The sequence below is a fragment of the Dermacentor albipictus genome, chromosome 1 (assembly GCF_038994185.2).
Source record: "Dermacentor albipictus isolate Rhodes 1998 colony chromosome 1, USDA_Dalb.pri_finalv2, whole genome shotgun sequence".
Taxonomy (NCBI): Eukaryota; Metazoa; Arthropoda; class Arachnida; order Ixodida; family Ixodidae; genus Dermacentor; species Dermacentor albipictus.
In genome coordinates this window covers 117,629,791-117,653,232 of record NC_091821.1, presented here as the reverse complement: position 1 = coordinate 117,653,232, position 23,442 = coordinate 117,629,791, and the positions used below count along the sequence as shown (strand labels likewise).

General features: G+C 47.3%; 1 protein-coding gene across 1 annotated transcript in view; it reads left to right on the top strand.

Annotated features, from left to right (window-relative positions):
• Window positions 1-23,442, top strand: part of LOC135907868 (probable 4-coumarate--CoA ligase 1) — a 92,028-nt gene that overhangs the window by 43,988 nt on the left and 24,598 nt on the right. Inside the window, exons 2-5 of the mRNA XM_065439629.1 lie at window positions 1,742-1,949; window positions 10,282-10,388; window positions 10,977-11,170; window positions 21,080-21,251. Of these exons, the coding sequence (XP_065295701.1) occupies window positions 1,742-1,949; window positions 10,282-10,388; window positions 10,977-11,170; window positions 21,080-21,251 (681 nt within the window). The remainder of the gene's footprint in view (window positions 1-1,741; window positions 1,950-10,281; window positions 10,389-10,976; window positions 11,171-21,079; window positions 21,252-23,442) is intronic.

Sequence of the window (23,442 nt, the reverse complement as noted above, 5' to 3'; positions counted from 1 at the left end):
CAAAGACGTGTCGTTCATTCTTTGTCCCGCGTCTGTGTCGTGCTGCACATATACACCAAAAATCGTACAAGTGAACAACCTTTCATGCCAGGCGCACGCATGACATCATTAACAGGGGTGTTACTCGAGATAAATGCTGCTTTACCTCCGTATTCAGAAATGTATCTTAACTTGACGCCCGTGCTTGACTTGATCTAACTGACGCCTCGCGTGAACGTGCCCAAGACGCTCATTGCGTTTGCTTTCGGGCGTTCACGACAGGCGTCATTTAAATCAAGTCAAGCGTGGGTTTCAAGTTAAGATGCATTTCTGAATACGGGGGTTAGTGTGAACAAGCCGAACTCACTTCTGTAAACAAGGCAAATGCACCGCGCATTTATTTATTTATTTATTTATTTATTTATTTATTTATTTATTTATTTATTTATTTATTTATTTACAAATACTGCCATCTTGCATAAGCAAGACATAGCAGAAGTGGGTACATAATTGTTGAAAACAAAGAAAGATTAACATACATAATTGGGACGTTGAATAACAAGTCGATCAAGAGGCAATTCACGCAAGGACGCTTCAAGGTTATTCCAAGATGCAATGGCGTGGAGGATGAAGGAAAACCATAAACAATCCAGTTTCAAGGGGTGGGTCCGCTTGGTACGGGTTGCTGTACAACTTGTGAAAACAGTGGGGGATATAATGTGATCCTGGTCGCTTTCGGAGCCGGCCGGTCTGGGCCCACATGCAGTAGCCATCGTCTCCGGCGCACGTCTCTCCGTCCGCACGCCACCGCGTAAGAACCTTTGACACCTTCCGTGCGGTTTGTGCAGTTTGGTGCGCTGCACCCGCGTCATACTGCAATACAAGTGTCAGTATCATGTGTTTCGTATAACTTCACCAAATTCCTTCAGTTAATGTCGTCGAATATCGTACCTGCAACACGGAGCCGATTAACGGTCCGCTGATTGCAGGGTTGACGGAAACGAGTCAGCGTCGCGCCCGTAAAGTTCCCTTTGCAGTGGCGCAGTCGAACATTTGACGTCATTTTGCACAATGTGGTAGCGCTCGGCCAATAGCGGTGCGAGTGGCGCCGGGAAAGCTATGCGCAACTCTGCTCCCTGCGGGAGCATATACAGGAACACTAGTGTTCGCTAGTGTTCCTGTATATAGCATTTGCTACGCGCACAGGCCTACGCGCGAAATAATAAAATCTCCCGCGAAGATATGTCGTTCTTAAACCTGTTGCTCGACATAAGGACATGACATAAGGACATGACATAAGGACATGACATAAGGACATGGCATATTGACATGACATAACGAATGCGGTGCGAAGTGAATCGAGTGCGCAAACTGCGCTCGCAAGAGAGGTGTTGGACGTTTTGTTACGGGCAACAGTCGCGAGGCTGTCGGACCTTGGAGAATCACGTCTGCTGCGAGGTCTTACCAAGGTTGCACAATTTTCCCATACATAGGACCTCTTTCGTGCTTTAGGATTTTTCTGTTCGAGCTTTTATTGCGTCATTATCTGACGTGTGCTCTCGCAAAACAATGAGAAGGGGCAGCTAATACGCAGGATTTTACCAAGTGGCAAAATTAATATGACGGATTGATTGATTTCAGTAAAAGCACACTAATGAGGGCGAAAGGAGGGCGGGCATCATAGCCACCTTGCAGCGCCGAGGGGAGGACGTCGTTGTTCGACCGGAACAGCTCCATGGTCCAGCCTTCTAAACATGCGCAGGTGGACGACGCCACGGGAGAGACGTACTCGTACCGGCAGCTGGAGGACATGTGTCGGCGCGTTGCGGCTGGTCTGCGAAAGCTGGGCTTCCAGGCGGGAGAATTGGCGGGCATCCACAGTGGCGTCAACGTCGACCTGGTCGCCGCCTTTTACGGCACTGTTCTCGCCGGTGGCCGCGTGGTCTTCGCCAAGGGCAACTTGACAAAGCGTCAGTGCGGCCTTCTCTATCTTTTATTTTTTTCACCTGTGTGCCAACGATATAACTAAGGCATTATCCGCCTTTGTCACGCAGCCAGAACTGTATTCCTGCGATAAGAAGGGGTGGGGAACTGAGCTTTTACAGCGTACTCTTAACCCTTTTTATTTGCTCAAATTATCTTATCACTCTGATCATCAGACATTCCACGTGGGGCTTGGACAATAAAGAAGGAATATTTGTATTTCTTTTTCTTATCTAATTCATACCTTTTTTTACGTATAGTTTGGCTTAACTAGAACATCTTCACGCCAAATTAGAGCTTCTCTATGTTGTTGAGTATTTGAATAGAAAAATCAGTTTCCTTCTAGCTATAATGTTCGTTCAAGTTCAGAGCGTACTTGTCAGTGTAGTTTCCGTTTCCCATATACTCGCCCTTTATTGCAGTAGCATATAGAATGCAGCAATCATTCCCCTCACTGGCAGTGATATCCAGGAATGTAACCAATGAAAACGCTAGCCTGAAAATCTGTCTAGACAGGTACGCCACTGTTGTGCAAATGACACTTTCTCCACTTTTTTCCAGAGGTGACAGCAAACAAGACTGAACTCCGTAAAAATGAATGTTTGGTTTTCGACTCAAGCAATTAAAGGCTGGTAAATAATGGGTTCAATGATCATAATCGACGCCCGTGCCTAACTTCGTGTGTCTTGACCATACAGAGTTGACTAAATAAATATGGCGTGGTTATTATTCAGGCACCTTGGGAATAACGAATACAGATGCGTGGATTTTCCTATGCTTTGGTAATACATTGTTCAGAACGTATCGACCGTCTTGGTTTGTTAGGACCCGAGCAGTTAAATGTTGTCGTTCACAACAGTTAGCACATAATGTTCGGCGCATGAATAAATTATGGTACTTTGGATCGAGTGTATCGATAATTCTAAATGTACTTTTGTCAACGGAAACCTACTCCGAGTGCAAACACGCGAAATTCTAACGTATTTTTCTGTACGTTTCGAAAAAGATTAAACGTTGCTGCAATAGATATACCATTGCTATATAACGAACAGGTCATGACAAAGTTCCATTCCATTACGTTATTATAGAGTCCATATATCCCACGCTCGCTGAATGGTCGTGCTCACGGCGAACGCTTGTACTAGGCGACAGATTTCCTGCAGTAATCTTAGTATGTAACTCAGTGGACTTCAGGAGTGCTTTATATTCAACAAAACACACTGGCTGAGAGTAGCAGACGTAGATCATTTATTGTATATGACCTTCAACAGAATCGCAACTGACGACTGTGTAGTGCAGTGTAATCTTTCCAGAGCGCCAAATATAATTGTACTCGTTAAACACGCGCTGTCGAAATGAGTAATCTATATTCCTTGCCTATTAATACCTTATATACTCTGTATCTTGGACGCTGCGGTGCCGAGACGGGTAGCGTGCGTGTTGCAGTACAGAAGGCCTAAGTCCCTTCATCTCATGTTTCACATCGGGTGAATTCAGCTGCCAGATCCCTTGAATTGGCAAGGACGTGCGCCGAGCTCTTCGTACCCTACTTGTAGATACTGCAGTAAAATGCTTCACCACTTGCTTTTACAATGATCGTTTTTCACCGCTCGCCGCTCTGTGTTGACGCGCACGTTCCAACAGCTTTAAAGGGCCCCTCACCAGGTCTGGCCATATTGAGCTGACACGCGCAGAGCCTACGTTGCACGATAACGATCGTGTCTGCAAAATATTACATCGCTACAAGCCCCGGAAAGACCTGAAATTTAAAACCTAACGCCGTTTTCCCTTCTCCTCACGGCCGCCACGCTCCAAGCCGGAGGATGACATAGACGTGCTAGCCACCTACGTACACGTGTTTGCACTTTGACTTCACTCGTGGTGACGCAATATTTCGAGAATTATTCAAGGCAACATCTGTTATTTGTGTAATATGTTGCTTGAATAGACAAATTAAAGCTTAGAGAAATAATAAAACACACAAAGCGAATGTCTGCATATTTTTGTTTTACCTCGCACCACAGCAAGAGAGAAGTACTTCCGTTTCGTCTGCTTGTTCCCATGTCGTGCAGTCGCGCGCGCAGACACCAAAACTGTCATTTTCTACCGTGTTCCTGCGCGGGATCATGCTCTGGGATCCACTTGTGTCTGCCTCAGTATTCCCGTAGCACTGATTTATACAGCTAGTCCGGTGTCCCCGTGCACTGCGCGCAAGATCGTGCGCTGCGTGAAAGGAGACAGTCACAACAGCTCGCCCGTGACGCCGTCAGCGAAAGAGCGCCGAGCCGCCATTCCACTCTGTGAAGATGGAATGGCAGGGAAAGCTGACGACAGTCAAAGCTCTCAAAGGAAAAGCAAAGTGCCTTCGCTGCCATTCCATCTTCACAGAGTGGAATGGTTTCCCGTGCTCGCGATTGTAGTTTTCGTTCAGCATCGCGGGCACGTTCTTCGTCGGTGGTCGTTTCGCGCCGGCGTCGTTTACACTCTCTTTGTTGTTCCCTCCGGTGCTCCTCGTACCCATTTTCTTCTTCGGGTGTGCGAACTATACGTGTCCGTCCCATCAATAATGCAGCTGTTTTTAGCGCCGATACCTCTCCTGCTTATATACTTTGTTAACCTTGACGTCACTCTATTTTTCACGGCGAGCGTTCTAATGTGTTCCGCTTTTGGACATCTGCGCAGCCGCACTGCACCCGTGTGTAATCACACACAAAGCAAGCAATGAAACCCATTGTGTATGGGTTTGCTAGAAATCGCTAAGTCCGTTTTTGTTGCCGGACGCCGAAAAAACTACGGAAGGTTAGTCATATACATTTTTCGCTGTAAAAAAAAAAAATGAAGGCGGGACCTGTGCCGTATGCGTCACGCGACTCTCGAGGTCCAGTATGGGAGAACGCAGGGAAGGAATTTAGCTTGCGGGGCCTAGACGTGGCAAGTGGAGAGAGTGTCGCTTGACTGTGGAGCTCGCCTCTGGAAATCATGGGTTCACGGCACTGAAACATTTCTATCTCGGCTATCATTGAGCCGATTTGAAAAATTTTTGCGGCAGAGCGCTCCCTAGAAAACCCGTAACAACTTCCAGCGTATAAACAAACTTTGCTATAGGGCCTGGTGAGGGGGGCTTTAAGCTGGAACTGCATGGCGCGTTTTTCGCTCGCGAGAACGCGATGCTCGGCGAACGCCCGCGCCACCGCTGACGCGTCGGCACGCGCATGAGCACGGCGGGAGCATGCCGACTGCGCCGCGTTTGCCGGGTGTTCGGCTGAGCTGCTCCGCCAAGGATGGATGGACAATAACAATAATAATACTTTATTGATGACTTGACTATAATACAATGCAAGAATCGGGTCTGCCAAAGGCGCAGTGGGCTTGAATGGCAGTGCCCGGCAGACAGCGACAGAGCCATCAGTAACAAGGGTGGTTGCTTGGGCTAGTTGGTAATTCATGATCAAAAATAACGTACAGCGCGAAGGACAAGGACAGCGATAGACGACATACACAGCGCTGATTGACAATCAGCGCTGTCTATGTCGTCTATCGCTGTCCTTGTCCTTCGCGCTGTACGTTATTTTTGATGATCAGTAACACATTAGTTTGTAGAGAGCAGTGAAAAAAAACAAAGAAAAAAAAACACACACACACACATTACAGGCTTCCGGTCGCGCATCAATGTGTCTAAAAGCCTCTCTGAGACCATATTTCGTCTTCACGTCTTGTATCCATGGTGTTTGGCTCGACCCGCAGTGCACCTCACCGTACCAGGAATCTGGAAAAAATCTGAGCTGTCATCACCTGCTCTTAAACAACTAACTCTGCTCCTTTTGCACGAGAGGTACGCCGAACACGTACATATTTATACTGATGGATCGGCAACTCTCCAGTGTTCCGCTGGAGCCGTGGTCTTCCCAGCGAAAGCCACCACCATCAGTTTCAAGACATGTCACCCAACGACACCGATGGCCACGGAACTTGCAGCCCTTCGCGCTGCACTTCATCTCGTCAGCCAAGAACAACCTCGAAGATGGTCAATATTCAGTGACTCGAAGGCTGCACTGCAATCTTTGCTATCGGCCCTGCGGCGCGGACCACACGAACAACTGGTATTTGAGATTAGAGAACTCATTCATACCTTAACTGAGAAAGGACACCACGGGACATTTCAGTGGCTTCCAAGTCACTGCTGAGTCATAGGGAACGAACACGCTGATAACGCTGCTCGGTCTGCTCTTCAAGGGACGAAGAGGAGCCGATACCGTTATCAAGGACAGATGCCGCTAGAAAACTTCGAATGATCAGCCGTGACATCACGTTCTCCTTGTGGAACGCTGGAAGTTTTCACGACTACCGACTCCACAATCTTGACTCCGCTCTACGCCTTTGTATTCCAGCTGGACTCTGCCGTCGCGAAGCTACCCTGCTTTGTCGACTATGGCTAGGGGTGGCTTTCACCAAGTCTTTCGCTTACCGAATTGGAAGGGCCGACGACGCCTCGTGTGAGGACTGTGGTAACGAGGAGACTTTTCAACACCTTCTTTGTGACTGTCCTCGATATAATTTACAGAGACAATCACTCGCAACCGCGATAGCGCGCTTTGACCAAAGACCTCTCACAGAGGAACTTATTTTAAAGTACCGCCATCATAAGCCATCGCAGCAGAGGGCGACGAGGGCACTGTTGCGGTTTTTGAGGGTGACAGAATTGGACAGGCGGCTGTAGCCTAAACAGATGTTGATAGTGCGGCAAGTGTGACTGTGCTGTGCGATGACAGTATTCGGTGACAATGACCGATTGTGATTGTGTGTCTACGCTCCTTCCTTTCCTTATCTCTACTTTGCTACCACTTTACGTCCCCCTCCCCTCTCTCCCCAGCGTAGGGTAGCCAACCGGATCTTTTTCTCTGCTTAACCTCCCTGCCTTTCCCTTTCCTCTCTCTCTCTCTCTCTCTCTCTCTCTCTCTCTCTCTCTCGTCTTGTATGCTTTGGGGAAGTAAATTAAGAATTGCGGGGACATAATAGTTACGGAGTCTTCGACCGTATCTCGTCTTACAGCGGGGTGTAACGTAAAGATTCTTTGGTCTTGGGGGATGCCAATTGAACCTTGGGGGACGCCAGCTTTAATTTCGGTCAGGTTGCTACGAAATTTTCCAATAGACATAAGTTTGTGCCCGTGAGATAAGTTTTTCAGAAGCCGCAAAAACGCACCCCGAAAGCCTAGCAAAGAAAGTTTGGTTAGTAGTATACTATGACAGACGCTGTCAAATGCCTTGTGGACGTCGAGAAACAGTGCACAAGCAATCTGATCGTGTTCAAACGCAGAGTTTAGTGTATCGGAAAAATCTTCAAGCAGCAACTGCGTGTCCCGATTCGGCACAAAGCCATACTGGCTGGGAGATAACACACCATGATTATTTAAAAAGCTGATCATTGTCTTGAGGAGATGTTTTTCCAATATCTGCCCATTGCATGAAAGGATTGAAATTAGCCGATAGTTTTCGATATTGTTGCGTGTGCCACTTTTAAAAAGAGAAATGACCAGCGCATTTTTCAGATTACCGGGAAGGTTACCAGTGGTAATAATATTGTTTAAAATAAATGGTAGCACATACATCTTTTATTGCTTCGAAAGTTCTGTACAGCTCTAATATTGAGATATCATCAATTCATAGGGACTTATTTGGTTTTAGACTGAAAAGGATTGACTTAAATAATAATAAATTGACCCATAAATAGCCGCGCGCTCATGCTTACATCTTCGTTGTGATCAAGGGACCCGTACGGGGCCCGAAACGTCAGTTCTTTATTTTTATTTTTATTTTATTCTTTGCGAGTGCACGTTTTTTGGCACCATTATGTTTCCCCGCCAGACGAATTTTCGTCGAACACTTGACTACCTTTCCTTTCTTCTGCCGCCCTGCATGTTTATGCAGCCTATTGCATGGCGAGCTCTTTGTTGTTTTCCTCCTTTTTCCGCTATTGACGGCGATGCTATTCTGGGGTTCTTTTAAGGGACCTTCTTCATTCCTACCTACATTGGCCTCCTGACCGCCCGTGGGCCTCCCACAAAAGTGACCGCGTGACCAGCAAGTCACCAGCCCACTTCTTCTCCAAGACTGCGATTGAAGTGGATGCCGTCTCGTTGAAAACCACCACACCTTCTCACTTCCCTGTTTACTTCTACAACTTCGAAATTTTATTTTCTGTACAGGCACCCCCAGCACCGAGCACGCAATGATCTGCACCTGAGGGGACAGCTCGCACAAGTCGCCTACCCCTTTCGCCAAGCGGTGGGCTAATCCTATCTGTTTTCTGCTTAGGACGTCATTTAGCCCACCTGCTACTACGACAAGGTTGCGTCCGTGGGCATTTTCCGCGAGCTTTGCTTTTGCTCTCTACATGACAGCGCCCAATGTCCACCCTGAAAATGTCACTACTGCCAGTCTTTTGTCAATTTTCACCCTCCCCACAATTGCTTCTGAGCACATACACCGGTTTGAGTCGCGCACCGATAATCACCCTTTCACTTTCTCCTACTGCGAGGCCTCTCCCTGCTTCCCTTTGTCATCTTTTTCCGCGTTATTCGAACATGACAAGGGGCATTGACCCTTGCGTTCCTGCTTTTCCTTCGTGGCCGCCTCAAGGTAGGCGCTGCTCTTTCCAGCTACCCCCTTCCCACGTTGCACGCATTCCACATGCTTTACTGACACTCCCGGCCTTGTCATGTCGGGAGCCTGCGTTCCATTGTCACGACCATACTCGTTCACGATGTCGGCCCTGTTCAGCTTTTCCTCGGTTGCTTGAAGTCTTTTTTACTCCGTAATCCATGCATCACACTCCATATTTAGGTCATCCTTTAGCTCTTCGAATTGTTTCACAAGCTCATCCTGGAAATCCTCCATTTTTTTAGCCTAGCATCGGCATCAGTCTCTGCCGATTGACTCAATTTCCTCTCCATTCTCATCCGTCTCCTCGTCAACCTTGAGGGACCCCCCGTACACTGCACGCTTTATCGTCTTTCTTGCCATGTGTTGCCCTTAGTTTTCTTTAAGGCAAACACCGAAGCTTGCAGAGCCCGTGCCTTCTAGGAAAGGCCGATACGCACAGAATCTAAATCCTTAAAATCCCGCAAAATAATCATCACCAGTGTTTTAGAAGAAATAAATGTCGCACATACTTGAAATGTGATACGTGTTCGTAGGTGTTCAAACACGCAGCCACGCTCTCATGGTCCTACCAAAACAAGATTCCATACCAATGCAAACGCGCACGCGCACGCACACGCTAAAACCACTAATATCTAATAGTCTTGACACTTCCAAACTTCTAGTTAAAGGCTATAAAGACTAAACGTTTGACACTGTTGCACGTGTTCAAGCACGTGGCGCGAAAGGACGCTCTGACTATCCTGCAAAACCAAATATACCCGCGCACACGAAAAAAGGAAAAAAAGAAAAGGAAACGAAAACTAGCCAATTACCATTTAGAGGCTGAAAAATCAGCAAATAAACAGAATCAAGCTCAAAAGAGGAAGAAAAAAACGTATGTTTTCGTCGCCGCAACCGAGCCCTGGCAAAACACGTCCGTGCGCCACAAACATCACAACATGCGAGGAGGGCAGTTACTCATAGCAGGTTTATTTTCTGTTCGCACCACCCATGAGATTGTCTCCACCTTTCTGACTTTGCAATTGACGTTCTTTGTTGCCATGTTACTTACTATACTAGTCACGTGCTTTCTGTTAAGCTTCCTGGTTCTTCTCCTCCGCTGTGAATCAATGTTTTTCCTGTACAAATACCCGAATATTCTGCCAGCCCATTGTCATGGAGTCACCATCAAATATCAGCGTTCTGGAGGCGCGGCCAATGTATACTAAATAATTACACGTTGTGTACACTTAGTGTACGTGTGCAGATTCTCACTTTCCTCGAAACCTGGCAAAGGCGTCTCTGTGACCTGCACTGACTGCTCGATTTCTGTGTGAACGAGTGCTTCCGGATTATGGGTACTCCAACCAGTCTAAGACCGAAGCATTCGCTTTTGTAGTTGGACATTCTGTTTCGTTAGACATTCAGTCGTGATTGGACATTTCGTATCGCCGGTCACGTGACACGATGGACATCCCATTCTTCTTGGACATTCAGCATTCTAATATTTGGGGTTCCTTTCAGGAGAAACATGCTATCCTGCTTTTCTTTCTCTTTTATGTGACCGTCTACATGTTTCCTTGTAGTAGTATTGATACTATTTCAATACGTCAGCACGGTACTGTGCGGCACAGTTTTGCCATTACCTTTTTTCGTATTTTTTTTCTTCTCTATACAGGCGAAGTGCAGTACCAGTTCGCGGACTCGGGCCCCACACTCGTCTTTTGTGATGACGCAAATGCGGAAAAGACAAAGGCTGCTTGTGAAGATGTGCCAACAGTCAAGGTTTTTCTTTTTTTCTTCCTTTTCTTAATATGAAAGGCTGTTTAGTCTATACTTTCTGTAATCTGCTAGCCGCAGTATATTCGTTGGTTTTACTTCAGCGCTGCACAGCTTTGTGAGCTGAACAAGCGACGTAAGAAACTGTAAATAGATCGAAACCATTTTACAGTTTAAAGGGAACGCCCTTTAAAACATAACGTTTCATTCCGAAATTTTAAAAAAAGAAAGCTCTTGGTGTCAATTTTGTGGATGTGAAGCCCAACTGACCATGAAAATTTTTTTTACCAATTTCCCTCTGTATTCTACTATAGTCAATCATTGAAAATTTGAAGGGGTGGATGTCTTACTGAAGTTCTCAGTTTAAAACAAAGTAGCTGTCAGGAACGGGAAAGGTTCTTTGCAAAAAAGTTGTAGTCACTTGTCAACGTACATTTTTTGGCGCCAGAATCAACCATACGCAGATTTATCAACTAATTTGGCTAATTAAGCTTCATGGTCTTGCGTGCTTGCTCTTACAGAAATTGGCCGGCGAGCACACTTCCCTTCAACAATTTCCCAACACTTTGCCGTCGTGTCTTAACCATTGTGCAGACGCTGGTAACATTAGGTCAGTACGAAGGCATGATCCGCTTCTCGGAGCTCAAGGGATCACCTAGCGGCTATTCGGCTGCTGGCATTGACCCCCGAGGTGTGCTGGCGATCATGTATTCGAGCGGCACGACGGGACTGCCAAAAGGTGTCATGGTGTCGCACCGAAATTTCATCGCTCAGCTCCTTGCGTCTGGGTAAGCGTGCCTTTTCGCTTGCGGATGTGATGCGGCTTGCTTATTTTTGGTTGCAACCTGTGCCTGGGAAAGAAAGATAATTAAATCTTTTCGTGACGGTGACGGGAAGAACACTGTATTCAATGTGCGGCCGCAGAGTGGGGAAGAAACCAAACAGAATAAATGCCCGCGTTAGAAAATTTGCTTATCGCGTATTCTAATCATAGGAGAGCTATCGATAGTACAGCATACCACAAAGTAAAAACTGAAAAAATGGAAGGCATTAATCTGGCTGCGGCGCCCTTGTGTAAGAGTGCAGACAAGGGCGCTGCACGGCTCTAAATACGAAAAAAATGCGAAGACGAGTGAAAGTTCATTGCCGCAGAGCAGGTTTAAATTGAAGAGGATGGTCAAACCTATCAGCAATGCGAAAACACCCGTGTACTTAAATTTAGGTGCACGTTAAAGAACCCCAGGTGGTCCAAATTTCCGGAGTCCTCCACTACTGCGTGCCTCATAATCAGAAAGTGGTTTTGGCACGTAAAACCCCATAATTTAATTTTTTTAAACCTGTCAGCAGGGCACTTTAATAATTTTTGATATTTAGATAGAATAGCGTGGTCTGAAATTTTTGAGCTCATTTTTCTCAGTTTGCAGTTTTTGGACGAATGAAAGCTGCTTTCAAAGTAGTTTCTGTGCTAAAATTTTGTCAGGAACAAGAGTAGGTACTTCTTATATTTATATAAATTTATATTTATATTATATATATATATATATATATATATATATATATATATATATATATATTTCTAACTTTTATTAACATCAAAAATTATTACATATCTGACATATATTGGCTACGAAATAAAATTTAGCTTAGCCTCAATATGATGATATTGTTACGGAAAGGTAACAAAAAAACACGCGACTGGCCTTATCCTGAACTAGAACCCAGTTGTTTTTGTGTCTTCATTAGTTCTGAAATGAGCTTTGCTAAGGTGACATGCCTAATTGGTCCTTATGAAAGCCATTAATTATATTCTATTTGATCTGTATTGATGGAATTTAGAATGTTTACTTAAGATACATAAACCTATAAATATTTATACATATATCCGTGCAATGGTTCGAAAGTAAATTTTCAGACCCGCAACCCCCTTAAGAAGCCTTGTCAGAGTGAAATGATGCATTTGAAATCCATAGTTTCTTCTCGATAATGATACATTCCACCGCCCGGAGATGGCAGACACATCTTCTTTAAAGTAAGCTATGCCCTCGTGTGCAGTTACAAGTCTGTTTATTCTCTAAGCAGAATTAACAGAAAAGTCTGGTTTTGTATTTCTCATTTAATTTAGGAATATTTAACTTAACAAATAAGCGTTCCGTGTGTAAGTTGTACTGGAGACTAGCAATAGCACGTAGCATTATTTTCTGCGTTAATAACAATTTGCTTAGGACGGACTCATTTTTTGTACCCAGTGCTAAATAGGAGTAATTTACGTGAGACAGCTATATTTAAGTAAACTCCCGGTTGTGTGGAGAATGTATATTTCTGTCTAAAAAAAATCACCGATGATTACGATACTCCCTAATGGGACATTTGAGCCCAGCTCTATACGTGTTTTCATCTCGCTTTATATTGCTTTGCGCTGACAATCTGTCTCGTGCGGTACGTTGCAAACGGAGCGATGTGTGACGTGACTGCCTCGCTAATCAGGAGATCGCGGAAGGCAGCGCGCGGGTGACACGTGGTGCGATTCACAGCAGCCGCCGCGCCCAGACCTCCCAGACGACTCGCGCTACTCTGGCCCGATCTCGTAGCCATCGTCGCCGCGCTACGCTTTTCTTCTCACGCTTTCGCCACACCCTGGTCCTCTACTTCCGCCTCATAGTTCTGCTGCACCCTCCTCCTCCGATTTCCTCCTCACGTCTTTCATCCGCCGCGGCGCTCTGCGTTTGCTCTTCCTTCCTTCGCTGCTGCTCATTCGCTCGGTTACGCCGACGCCCAGCGCAGGAACGGGCGCCTAAGAACTGCGCTCTAAAACGGCGCATGTTAACCTGGCTCCAGAGAAACTAAGGTATGCCACAAAAGCCGAATTGAACTATCGCTAACACATGGTCACAAGTTTACCAGCCGCAGTGGTCTGTAGAGTTCAAGACAGTGTGCTGTTGATCGTACGGTTGTGGCACTGGACCCAGCCGTAGCGTTCGCATACCAATTGGGCTGAAAAAAACTCTATTTTTATTTTACTGTAAGTTTTAAAGAAACATCAGGGTTAAAGTTTACGTAGATCCATTCACTATACGGCATCCTTCATGGCCCAGGTGTAGGAGGATCAGTTCGGGAGTCAAGTGGAAAACTATCATTAAATACTTGCTTCCTGCTGCTGCACTGCATGTCTAAATGCACTGAGGCGCTATTTACTGATTGAAATTGTGTGGTAAAAAAGAATGTAGGCCTATTAAAGGACAGATAAAAAAGATTAAACAAGTAGTGGATGACTCTTAAAAAAGTATTTAACATGAGGCCAATATAATAAAAAGGCACAACCAACTTCAAACTCGTGCATGGTGTCAGTAAATTGAAGCTAGGTCGCTTGTAAAAAAATTCTTCACAACATATATTACCATTTTTCAAACGTCTGGATAAGGTCGCGATTTGTGAATACAGTCAAACAGCTTTATAACGAAGTGCGCTATACAGGTCACGTCGTCGTAAGAAGGCCCCACCTTCGCGTGCTGTACTGCTCAAAATAAAGCAGTCTATAGACGCCTTCAACAGCAGAAAACCTTTATTTAAGATGAATTCAGTAAAGGCTAAGTGAGGCAAGCCGCAGTTTTTTTTTATCGCACTTTTGACAGAATGTGCGACTCCAGCTAACCTTATGGCACCGAGGTTCACAGTATGATACTCCATGGTGATACTCAGGAGCTACGCAAACTAAAAAGCTGAAATCATCGATTGTCGCTATCACCTCCCTTGCCATAAACATTCTTTGGTTGTGTACAGGATCTTCTCCACTGTAACCATCATTGACATTCACGTCCTTTGCACCCTAGATGACTTTCAAGACGTCGTTGGTCGTCAGTTGCGATTACATCATGCCGTCATTAACAGTGAGGTATTCGTCAGGCATCGCATCCATTAATGCGTTAGAATAGGCATTGTACGAATTGAGTGATTTCCGGAACAGTGTGGAGGACAGTTGCGGCATCGCTACCCGGTGTTCATTGCTAATAATAATTCGACCGGGACCTAAGTAATTCTTCGTTACACAGGTCATCTTGCTGTAGAGGCGTTCGACTGTAGTCCCTAATGGAGTACTTCCGCAGCGTTTCAAATGAGTGCTGACGTGACATTTTCGACTGTTGATCTTTTTCGCGTTAAAGGAAAGTCCTCGACCTCAAAACCCTTGCAGCGAAGAAGAGGAACGCTATTGTGGGTCATGCTCTCCAGCGCCTTTCTAGTGGGTCAATCTCTCCAGCGCTGCTCGCGCTGAGAAACCGTGCCCTGCTATGACGGCCCGCCCAAACGCTGCTCACTAATAAGCACCTTTACAAGTGGTGGAGAGTGCTTCGGCCCACAACGTCAATCCTGGAAATTTGATCCCGTACCCTGCGCCCAACCATGCCTGAAGACGCATCCCAGCAGACGCCTCCTACTCTATCCCGCTGAAGTCGTTGCGCCGCTCCAACAGATCCCTGCGGTTGCACCACTCAGCTACACTGAACTCGTCGCGAGGACCTGACCACTCTCTCCAAGTATGCCTCTCCATTATGCCGACGTCGTGGCTAGGCCCCGATTGCAGCCCGCCATGCAGTCATATCAGCAGCAGCTCATGTGACATGGGTGGCACCTGCCCTAGCAAACCGGTGGCGTACCCCCGACAACCGGCCAAAATACACCTGCTTCACATGTTACAACTGCTTTACATGTGGCTACGCCGGTCGCGTCGCAAGTTGTTTGAATCGTGTGCCGCCGCCTAGCGCCGCACCACCCTTGACAAGCCAGTGCAGCCGTCCATATTACGACCCCCCTTCGGCTATGTCATCGATATTGCGCCTGGCGCCAGCTACCCGCCGTTCATGGTCTCCACGCCGTCGCTCGCTGTAGCCGATGCGACCTCGCCCCGTACCTAGAGAGGAAGAAAACTAATCGTCGCAGCCCAAGAGGCAAGGGCTGCGACTCCATCGAAATGTGAAAGTCCTGAACGCACTCCCTCGAACGTAATCGAAGTGTTTGTTGACGGTGCTCACGCATAAGCACTCGTGGATAGAGGAGCCGCCGTATGTGTTATGGACGCTAAGTTTGGCACTTACTTCGGAAAGTCACGACGCCCCTTTCTGCGCTGTCTCTCCGCACAGCCAGTGCTCAGCATATTCAACCCTTAGCGGCTTGCACGGCTTGCGTTGTAATTGACGACGTTCTGTACACCATAGAATTCATCATCCTTTCCTCGTGCTCTCGTGACGTTATCCTCAGCTGGGATTTTCTCTCGCGCCATAACGCCGTTATCAATTACGCTCAGGCCGAAATACAAATCTCGCCGATGTTAGATTTGCCGCTCACTGACGATTTTTCACTTTCGAGGAAACTACTTGTCCAAGCCGACACCCACTTCCTCCGAACGCGTGAACGGCTGTGCCCATCTACTGCAGCTGAATCTCTGACGCTGTTGGACTAGTGTCTCCATCTGACTGCTTTCTCACTTGGAAAAGTCTGCTGCTACCTTTTGCGACAGTGGACATCACACAGGGCTCCCGCACCATTTTCGTTTGCAACCCGTTCCCATACGCTGTGATGCTTATCCGAGGGGAATGTCCTGAACATGTAGAAGCGATCAAAGACGTGCAAGTTATGTACGTTGTTGTTTTTGCTTCTGATTTCACCACGCATCTTCAACGGCTCCGGTGTGTTTTGACGTCTTTAACAACCGCTGGACCACAACTAAACCTAAAGAACCGTCGATTTGCAGCTCGGCAGCTGACAATTCCAGGTTACGTCGTACCCAAGGATGGAATTCTCCTCGATCGAGCGAAACTTCGGGCCGTCACCGAATTCCTTAAGCCAACGTCCTTCAAAGTGCGCACTTCCATAGGTCTGTGATCCTACTTCATGTGCTTCATTCGCAATTTCGCTGCCATCATATCGCCCCTGATGATGCTATTTAGGAGCAACGGGCCCTCACTTCGTGGTCGTCCGAGTGTGATGAGGCCTTCACAAAACTACGTCATTTGCTAACGTGTCCGCCAATTTTGCGGCATTACAACCCGACAGCCGCTACCGAAGTGTGCAGAGATGCCGGTGGTGCTGGCATCGGCATCTCTGTTCTGGCATCGGCATCTCGACTGTTCTTGCCCAGCGCAAACAAGGGTTTCCTGAATACGTCATGGCTTATAGAAGTAGCACGCTTACAAAAGCTCAGACTAATTAGACAAAAAGTATGCCTGGCTGTCATCTGGGCTCTTACTAAGTTCCGGTCTTATTTGAATGGCCGTCCATTTTGATGTCATGGACCACCGTGTCCTATGTTGGCAGTCGTCCTTGAAAGATGGGCATTTCGCCTGCAGGACTACAATATCCGCTTGCTCTACCGCAGGTGACGCCAGCATTCTGACGCCAAATCCCTCTCGCGCTCCCTCTTGCCTGACGACAATGCCTGCTGCTCACTATGCCACTTTGCCGTTTCTTCGCTCGATCTTACCGCCATCACTTCTGAGCGGCGCAAGGGCCATTGGATTGCCTCCCTTATATGTTAGGCTTGCTTTCTGGTTCAACAGCACAACCAACCACTCGCACGTTGCGTCGTCAAACTCACCATTTCGCCATTCGCCACAAACTGCTTCACCGACGCAATTATAACCCCGACAGGCGCCAGTGGTTGTTAGTAGTACCTCGCAGTCTGCGTTCCAAAATATGCGCAGCTTTCCACGCCGATCCACAGTGCGCACACTCGGGAATTTTCAAAACTTACCAGTGCCTTCGACAGCGGTACTAATGGCGAGGAATGTACAGCTGCGTTCAGAAGTTCGTTCGCTCTTGCCCTGATTGTCAGCACAAGAAATATTCATCCCACCTCTCTCCAGCCGTTCTGCAACCTGTACCTTGCGCTACTTGGCCGTTTGGGCCAAGTAGGGCAAGGTTGAGGTTGTATGTCATAGAGTTGTATGGGCCCCTTCCCCCTGAGATCGTCTGGAAACCGCTGGGCCATTGAGACAGTTGACCACCTCACACGATATGCCGAAACTGCCGCCCTCCCGGCAGCTACAGCGCGCAATATTGCCTCCTTCGTGTTTGTCGATTCAGCCTGCGTCACGGGCCACCTCAGTAACTTCTCAGTGATCGCTGACGTGTCTTCCTGTCCGAAGTAGTTGAATCAATTCTTGAAGAGTGCCACATTGTTCATCGCACAACTGTGGCATACCATCCTCAAACCAGTGGCCTTACAGAACGCTTCAGCCGTACGCTCGGCGACATGCATGCAATGTACGTCAGCTCCGACCACACACGTTGGGACGTCATTCTGCCCTTCGTAGCCGACTCGTACAACACCGCTACTCAGAACACCACCGGCTTTTCACCTTTTTTCTTGCTGTACGGTCGGCACCCGTCGCACACCATCTACCCAAGTCTACCATACCGGCCGGATGCATCTGAACGTGCGCCCATTTCTGTCACAGCCAGACATGCTCAAGAATGCCGCGATCTCTTGCGGGCCTTTACCTCCAGTGACCAAAAGCGTCAGAAGAGCACTCGCGGTGGCACCACTTCAGCGCCCACCTTCCTTCTTGCAGCGCTTGTGTGGCTCTAGGTTCCTTCCGCTGCCCCTGGTCTCTCTTCAAAACTACTGCCCAAATATGAAGGACCCTACCGTATCATCGAACGCGCATCCCCATCAACTACGTGATCGAACACGTTGAACGGTCAGCATTCGGTTAACCTTGGGCGTCCCGAAGTACGCGATCTTAATAGTCGGTAACTGGCCGAAAAACCCTCGTGTGCCACCTGATGGCCTCAAAGCTGCCGGGATGGCGACCTGCACTATGCTATGACCTAGAAGAGAATTGAAAGGCACAAGGGGAAATCTAGGCGCTCCTTGTGTTCTGTTTTTTCTAGTTTCTTCGACTAAGTATCGAATCTCAGTTGGAACACAGCATGCGACCACTGTCTCAACAAGAATAATTTTATTTGGCTGGATGTACCTCTCTTCTCTATTTTTCCCCGTGTGTGCGTGTGAGAGCGAGAGAAATTATACCATTTTCCAAAAGCGCATAAGTTATTTAATCTAATGCTGCATTAAAAGCAGTGCAACACACTTTATAGCACGCGCGAAACACCGTACAGACGCTGTAAACATACAGGCGTATACAATCTGTAAAAACGGGGGAAAATGAGGAATGGATCAAATTTCTTGAACGTGGAATCAGCGCGTCCTTGGCATTCAAGTGGCCGTAGTTTAAATCCTTGTCGAGTGTTCTGAAGCTTGCGTTATAAGCCACTGAAACTTTCGACTTACACATATTGTTTCTTAACGACAAAACTCTTTACATGCCATTGTGATGCATGAGTCATACTTGCGTAGTTTGCATGTCCTTTGTAAGCTTTATTATCACGCCGTTTTTTTTCGTTTTTTTTGTTTGTTTTTCCTTTTCAGCTATGTCAAGCAATCAGTCCAAGCTCTAGCATTTGGGTGGAAATGGGAGCAAACTAGAACAGCAGTTTGGGCTTGTTGGCTCGATATTAGGAACGGAATTAGGGAACTACCATCCTTTTATGGAGATGGCCAACAGAGAGATAGAGAGGAGGATTTTTAATGAAAACTATAGCGACTTGCCTGGTGGTGAGTTTAACATGCTACTCTTCAACTCTAGGCGAATGCAATAATAAATGAAATGATAGACCGGACATACGACACTTAACACACACACACACACCACGGCCGGTCTGGAGCGCACGTCTGGCGTCTAGTCACGCGCTTCAGACCGGCTGTGCACATGCAGTATTAAAGTACCTCGTTGAGAACAACGTCCCGCAGAAAAGTTAAAAAGGTCTTTCGAAGTGCGGCTCCCACAGGTAGGACTAGTCCATGGTCTGTCATTTCGTAGCTGAAGGTGTGAGCTAGGAGGTGATTAGGACGGTCCTTCGTTTAGCGAAGCGGTTACCGTTGGTAATTAAGAGGGCTATGTCCCCTCATATATTGCACGCAGTCTACAGTGACGATCCCGTCCGCTTAATTTCACCCAATCAGTGTTTCAGACAACATTCGTACGAATACAGTGCTATATACGATCACACCTGTCCGGTAGACGCGGCATGTGAAGATCGCGCTAGTCGTAAGTGCGCGTAGGTGTATCCTGCTGCTGCGGGTTGGTCCAGATGGCACGCTGAGAATGCTACGGAAAAGAATACACTATACCTGAACCATCTCTCCGACAAAATGAAATGAGAATTTCTCTCCAAGGAGCTCGGCGCGTGCTCAACTAGCAGCGCAGTCCGTGTGTGCACTGTCCACATAAGCTTTAGCAATTAGAAGCTAAAGTTATTTCAGTCCAAATTATGACGAAGTAATGATCATGGTGGTAATTTTATTGATTCAGGCAGTGTTCGTCTTCCTTTTGCTGCCAGTGATTTTTCTGGCTGAGAGCCTCCTTTCGTGTAACAAAATGTGTCGCCACGAGCTAATCTACTGAGAGTAACGTATAAATGCAAGCAGAATGCTCGAAGCCTATTTTCTTATTATCCTTGGTACTGTCAAAGATTGATGGTGGGGTAGTTCGCACTCTCCGGTCCGGAGGGGATGGGGCGACAACAAACCCACCCCGCGTGCGTTTAGTGATGGTTCGGCTGCTGACCGGCGATAAGGTCCACGCCTGATCGACTGTGAACCAGAGGCATGAGACGGGAGGCGACGTCGTACAACACACACACTCAATTTAATACAATAAAATCATGCCCGAGACATAATGGAAAGAAAACATGCAAACTTCCAGTAGTGAGTCCTAGCACGCGGAAGGCGTGCGGGTCACACAACACACGCCCTGACGCCACTCGCGCGACACTAAGCCCACCACGTGGGAACCATTAACACTCGTGAAATACAAATAAAATACGCGACACAAACGAAAAATACACGCGACAATAAATACGGCAAGCACTACACTAACAGAAGATAAACGAATTAACACGCGATGGATAGACAAATGAAAGATTAAACGCGATTAGAAACGCGAGTCCGGCGGAAAGTTCTGAGAGCGGCCCGGAAGACGAGGCTTATCTGGGGCGTGCTTGCCGAGATCCCGATCTGAAGAGCGTCGGGCTGCTGGTACCTCGCTGCCGAAGATCCTGACGGACTTGCACCGTCTGTCGGTCGAACGGCGAAGACTTCGGCCTGGAGGTTTCAGCCTGCCGACCACATCTTCAGCTGTCTCCCGGTGCACGACCCCACTCCTTCGTCCTCCAAGCTGCTCTGCCGCTCACCGAGCCACGTCGTCCCTCCGTCGCGCTCAGGCGACCCACGTGATCAACCCGTCGGGCGGGTTCGGGGACAATGGGGAGCGCTCTCCCTCATCGCCGTTCAAGCGGCGTTGCTGCTGCTGCGGCAATGGCGGCCATCTTGAGAGGAGCGCGGGCATGCAACTCTGTGACAGGTACTTAGGCGGACAATAGATATTCCACACATGTATGTGGCAGTCCTCAGGTACGCGAGTTGTCATGTAGTCTCCTTCTTTCATTGCTGATGCACCGACATGCAGGGACGAACTGCTTCGCGTCACCCACATATTTGCAGTCTGTGCATGGCGGAGAATGTGCGCGCTGTCACTGTCATCAACAGCGCCATCGAAAGAAACTGTAGTACAGACTGACAATTCAAAACAGTAATGCAGTATGAAAGAGCATTGTGCCATATGGTGTTTCAATTTCTTTTTTAGAGACGAAGGAGTGCGCCTTCTCACGGCCAATGATAGGATGCTTGGCACTGCCCCTTTCACTCACGTATCCGGCCTCTGGCTCTACGGCACTTGTTTCGAGGTTGGCGCCACTGTAATCGTCATGGTGCCCTCTGGCCCTGTGTCTGTCCTCAAGGCCATCGAAAAGCACAAGGTTGGTGGCCGAAATAGTAGACTAATAAATACCTTACACTAATCGAACGCGTATGTTAGAATCAGTGTGAAGCTGTATGTATTAAATCCTACACAACTAACGGTGACGCTTACGATGAAGTGCGCAAGCTCGTGCAAAGTTCTATGCAGTGCACCATTAAAAAGCTCTGCCTAAACGCAAACACTGTACCTGGCACACGCACAGTGTGAGATGTATTCGCAGCAATGTCACGAAGGCGATATATGGTGCTTGTCGAAGGAAGAATGGCGATAAGATAGATATGCACAGAGAAGTATGACACCTATCTAGCGAGAGACATAAAGACGTTTATTATTTAAAAAAAAGTGCATGTAATGAAAGGTGACCCGAGTGGCTTTTCCGGAGAGGTTCCTAGATTAGGTTAAAAGTTTCTCTTCTTAATAGGCTTCTTCTTGGAAGTATGCAGTCGTTTGGTGTAAGACTGAGTGCTGTAGCCCAGCAAGGCCGATCCTTTGCAGTGAGGATAAGCTGGGACATGTCTATAGCGATGGTACACTGTGGCGGGCTCTTCCGTCTCCTAAGTTTCACGTCTAGGTGCATTTAAGAATTCTATGCGTTTCATGTCACAGTGCCACAAACCCATTCTGGAGGACTAACCAAGAATATACCTGCACCCACTGGCACATGCCGAATGGCTACTCTAAAGAAAATCGAGTAAACCGAAGAATACGGGCCCGTATTCATTGATTTACTCGATTTTCTTTAGAGTAGCCATTCGGCATGTGCCAGTGGGTGCACACGTGGCCCGTATTCACAGAAAGTTCGAGCGGTAAAGCTGTAAGAGCGGATGTCAGCCAACCGTGATGTCGGACATATCATTAACGAAGGTGGCGAGCCAATGGGAATTAAGCATCACTTACGAGGGAAGATCTTTGTCAATTCAGCCCCCGGTGAATACAATGCACTATTTCGTTAAGATGTCCGCGTGATCTAGAGGTATGCCAGTGAGCCGACATTATATGTTCAGATTTTATGTAGGTTTTCTTTAATTCAATCAAATAACTTTATTCAGTGCCCTGCGATTTGGTGGGGTGGGCCTGGACTCCGCCTAGGTTTTGGCCAATGGTTGTTAGCCCTTGGCGGCTTCCTTGGCTCGCTGGACGGCCCAGAGTTGGTGCTGCAGGTCCGACCTGAGCAACGCAGACTCCCAGCGCGCGCGGAGGCTGTCGCTGTTTGAGGCTGCATCACCGTTATCCTATATTACAGCCATATATACATTCCCATGGGATATGCTCCAGGGTGGCTCTAGAGTTGCAATGTCTGCACTTGTCCGTCGTGTATAAATCTGGATCTATTAGGTGCATAATAGCTGGACTCCGATCGGATCTCGTCTGTAACTGCCGCCCCTCTACGGACTGGTTTTTGCTTAATTTTGGGTGTGGTGGTGGGAATGCAGGCCTCTGCAATCTATGGTGTTGTGTAATTTCGTGAAATCTGGTCATTCGATCTTCTCACTCCCACTCATCGGCAGAATGGAGTTGGCGCTTATTGGCGCTGCTTTGTCGACCAGCATACAGGCGTTCTACAGTGTGTTTTAACGCGTTCAGCTTTCTTTGTGAACTAACCGCGATTCTCTTGTGAGCGTCTAATTGTTTCCAGGGCTCTTTCCGGGGATAGGGCAGTCTAAGAGCGATAAAAACCGTACAGTGGTACCGGTGGTAAGGGAAGCGTTCTCGCATTCTTTGTTTGTGACAGCTGTAGCGTTTTGAGACGCTATCGGTCGCAGACGCTGCACGGAGTTCCCAACTGGTTGATTCTTGAGGAAGTGGGGCTCGTAGTACCGGGTGACTCCCGCGTACAATTAAGGCACGATATTAAAGGGAGAGCCACCCATAACAGATAGCGCTACATAGTGCCACAAATGACCATCTCCTAAGACATGCTAAATGCATTCTTGTACAGCAAACATAGTTGGTTCTTCATAATTTATAGACCATGCATAATTTCTAAAAATCGCCTGTGGCAGACAGCACAGTTCTAATCCTTGAACTGGATTACTCGAAGAGGCGGACATCAATTGCATGAGAAATCAAAATGCGTAATCGACTAATGAAAATTGTGCTAAATAACTTTAACTAATTATTTTATGGCGCATGTTCCACTTTACGAATTGTAGCAGAGAAAGTTCGCAAGGCGTATCCACTAGGAACGA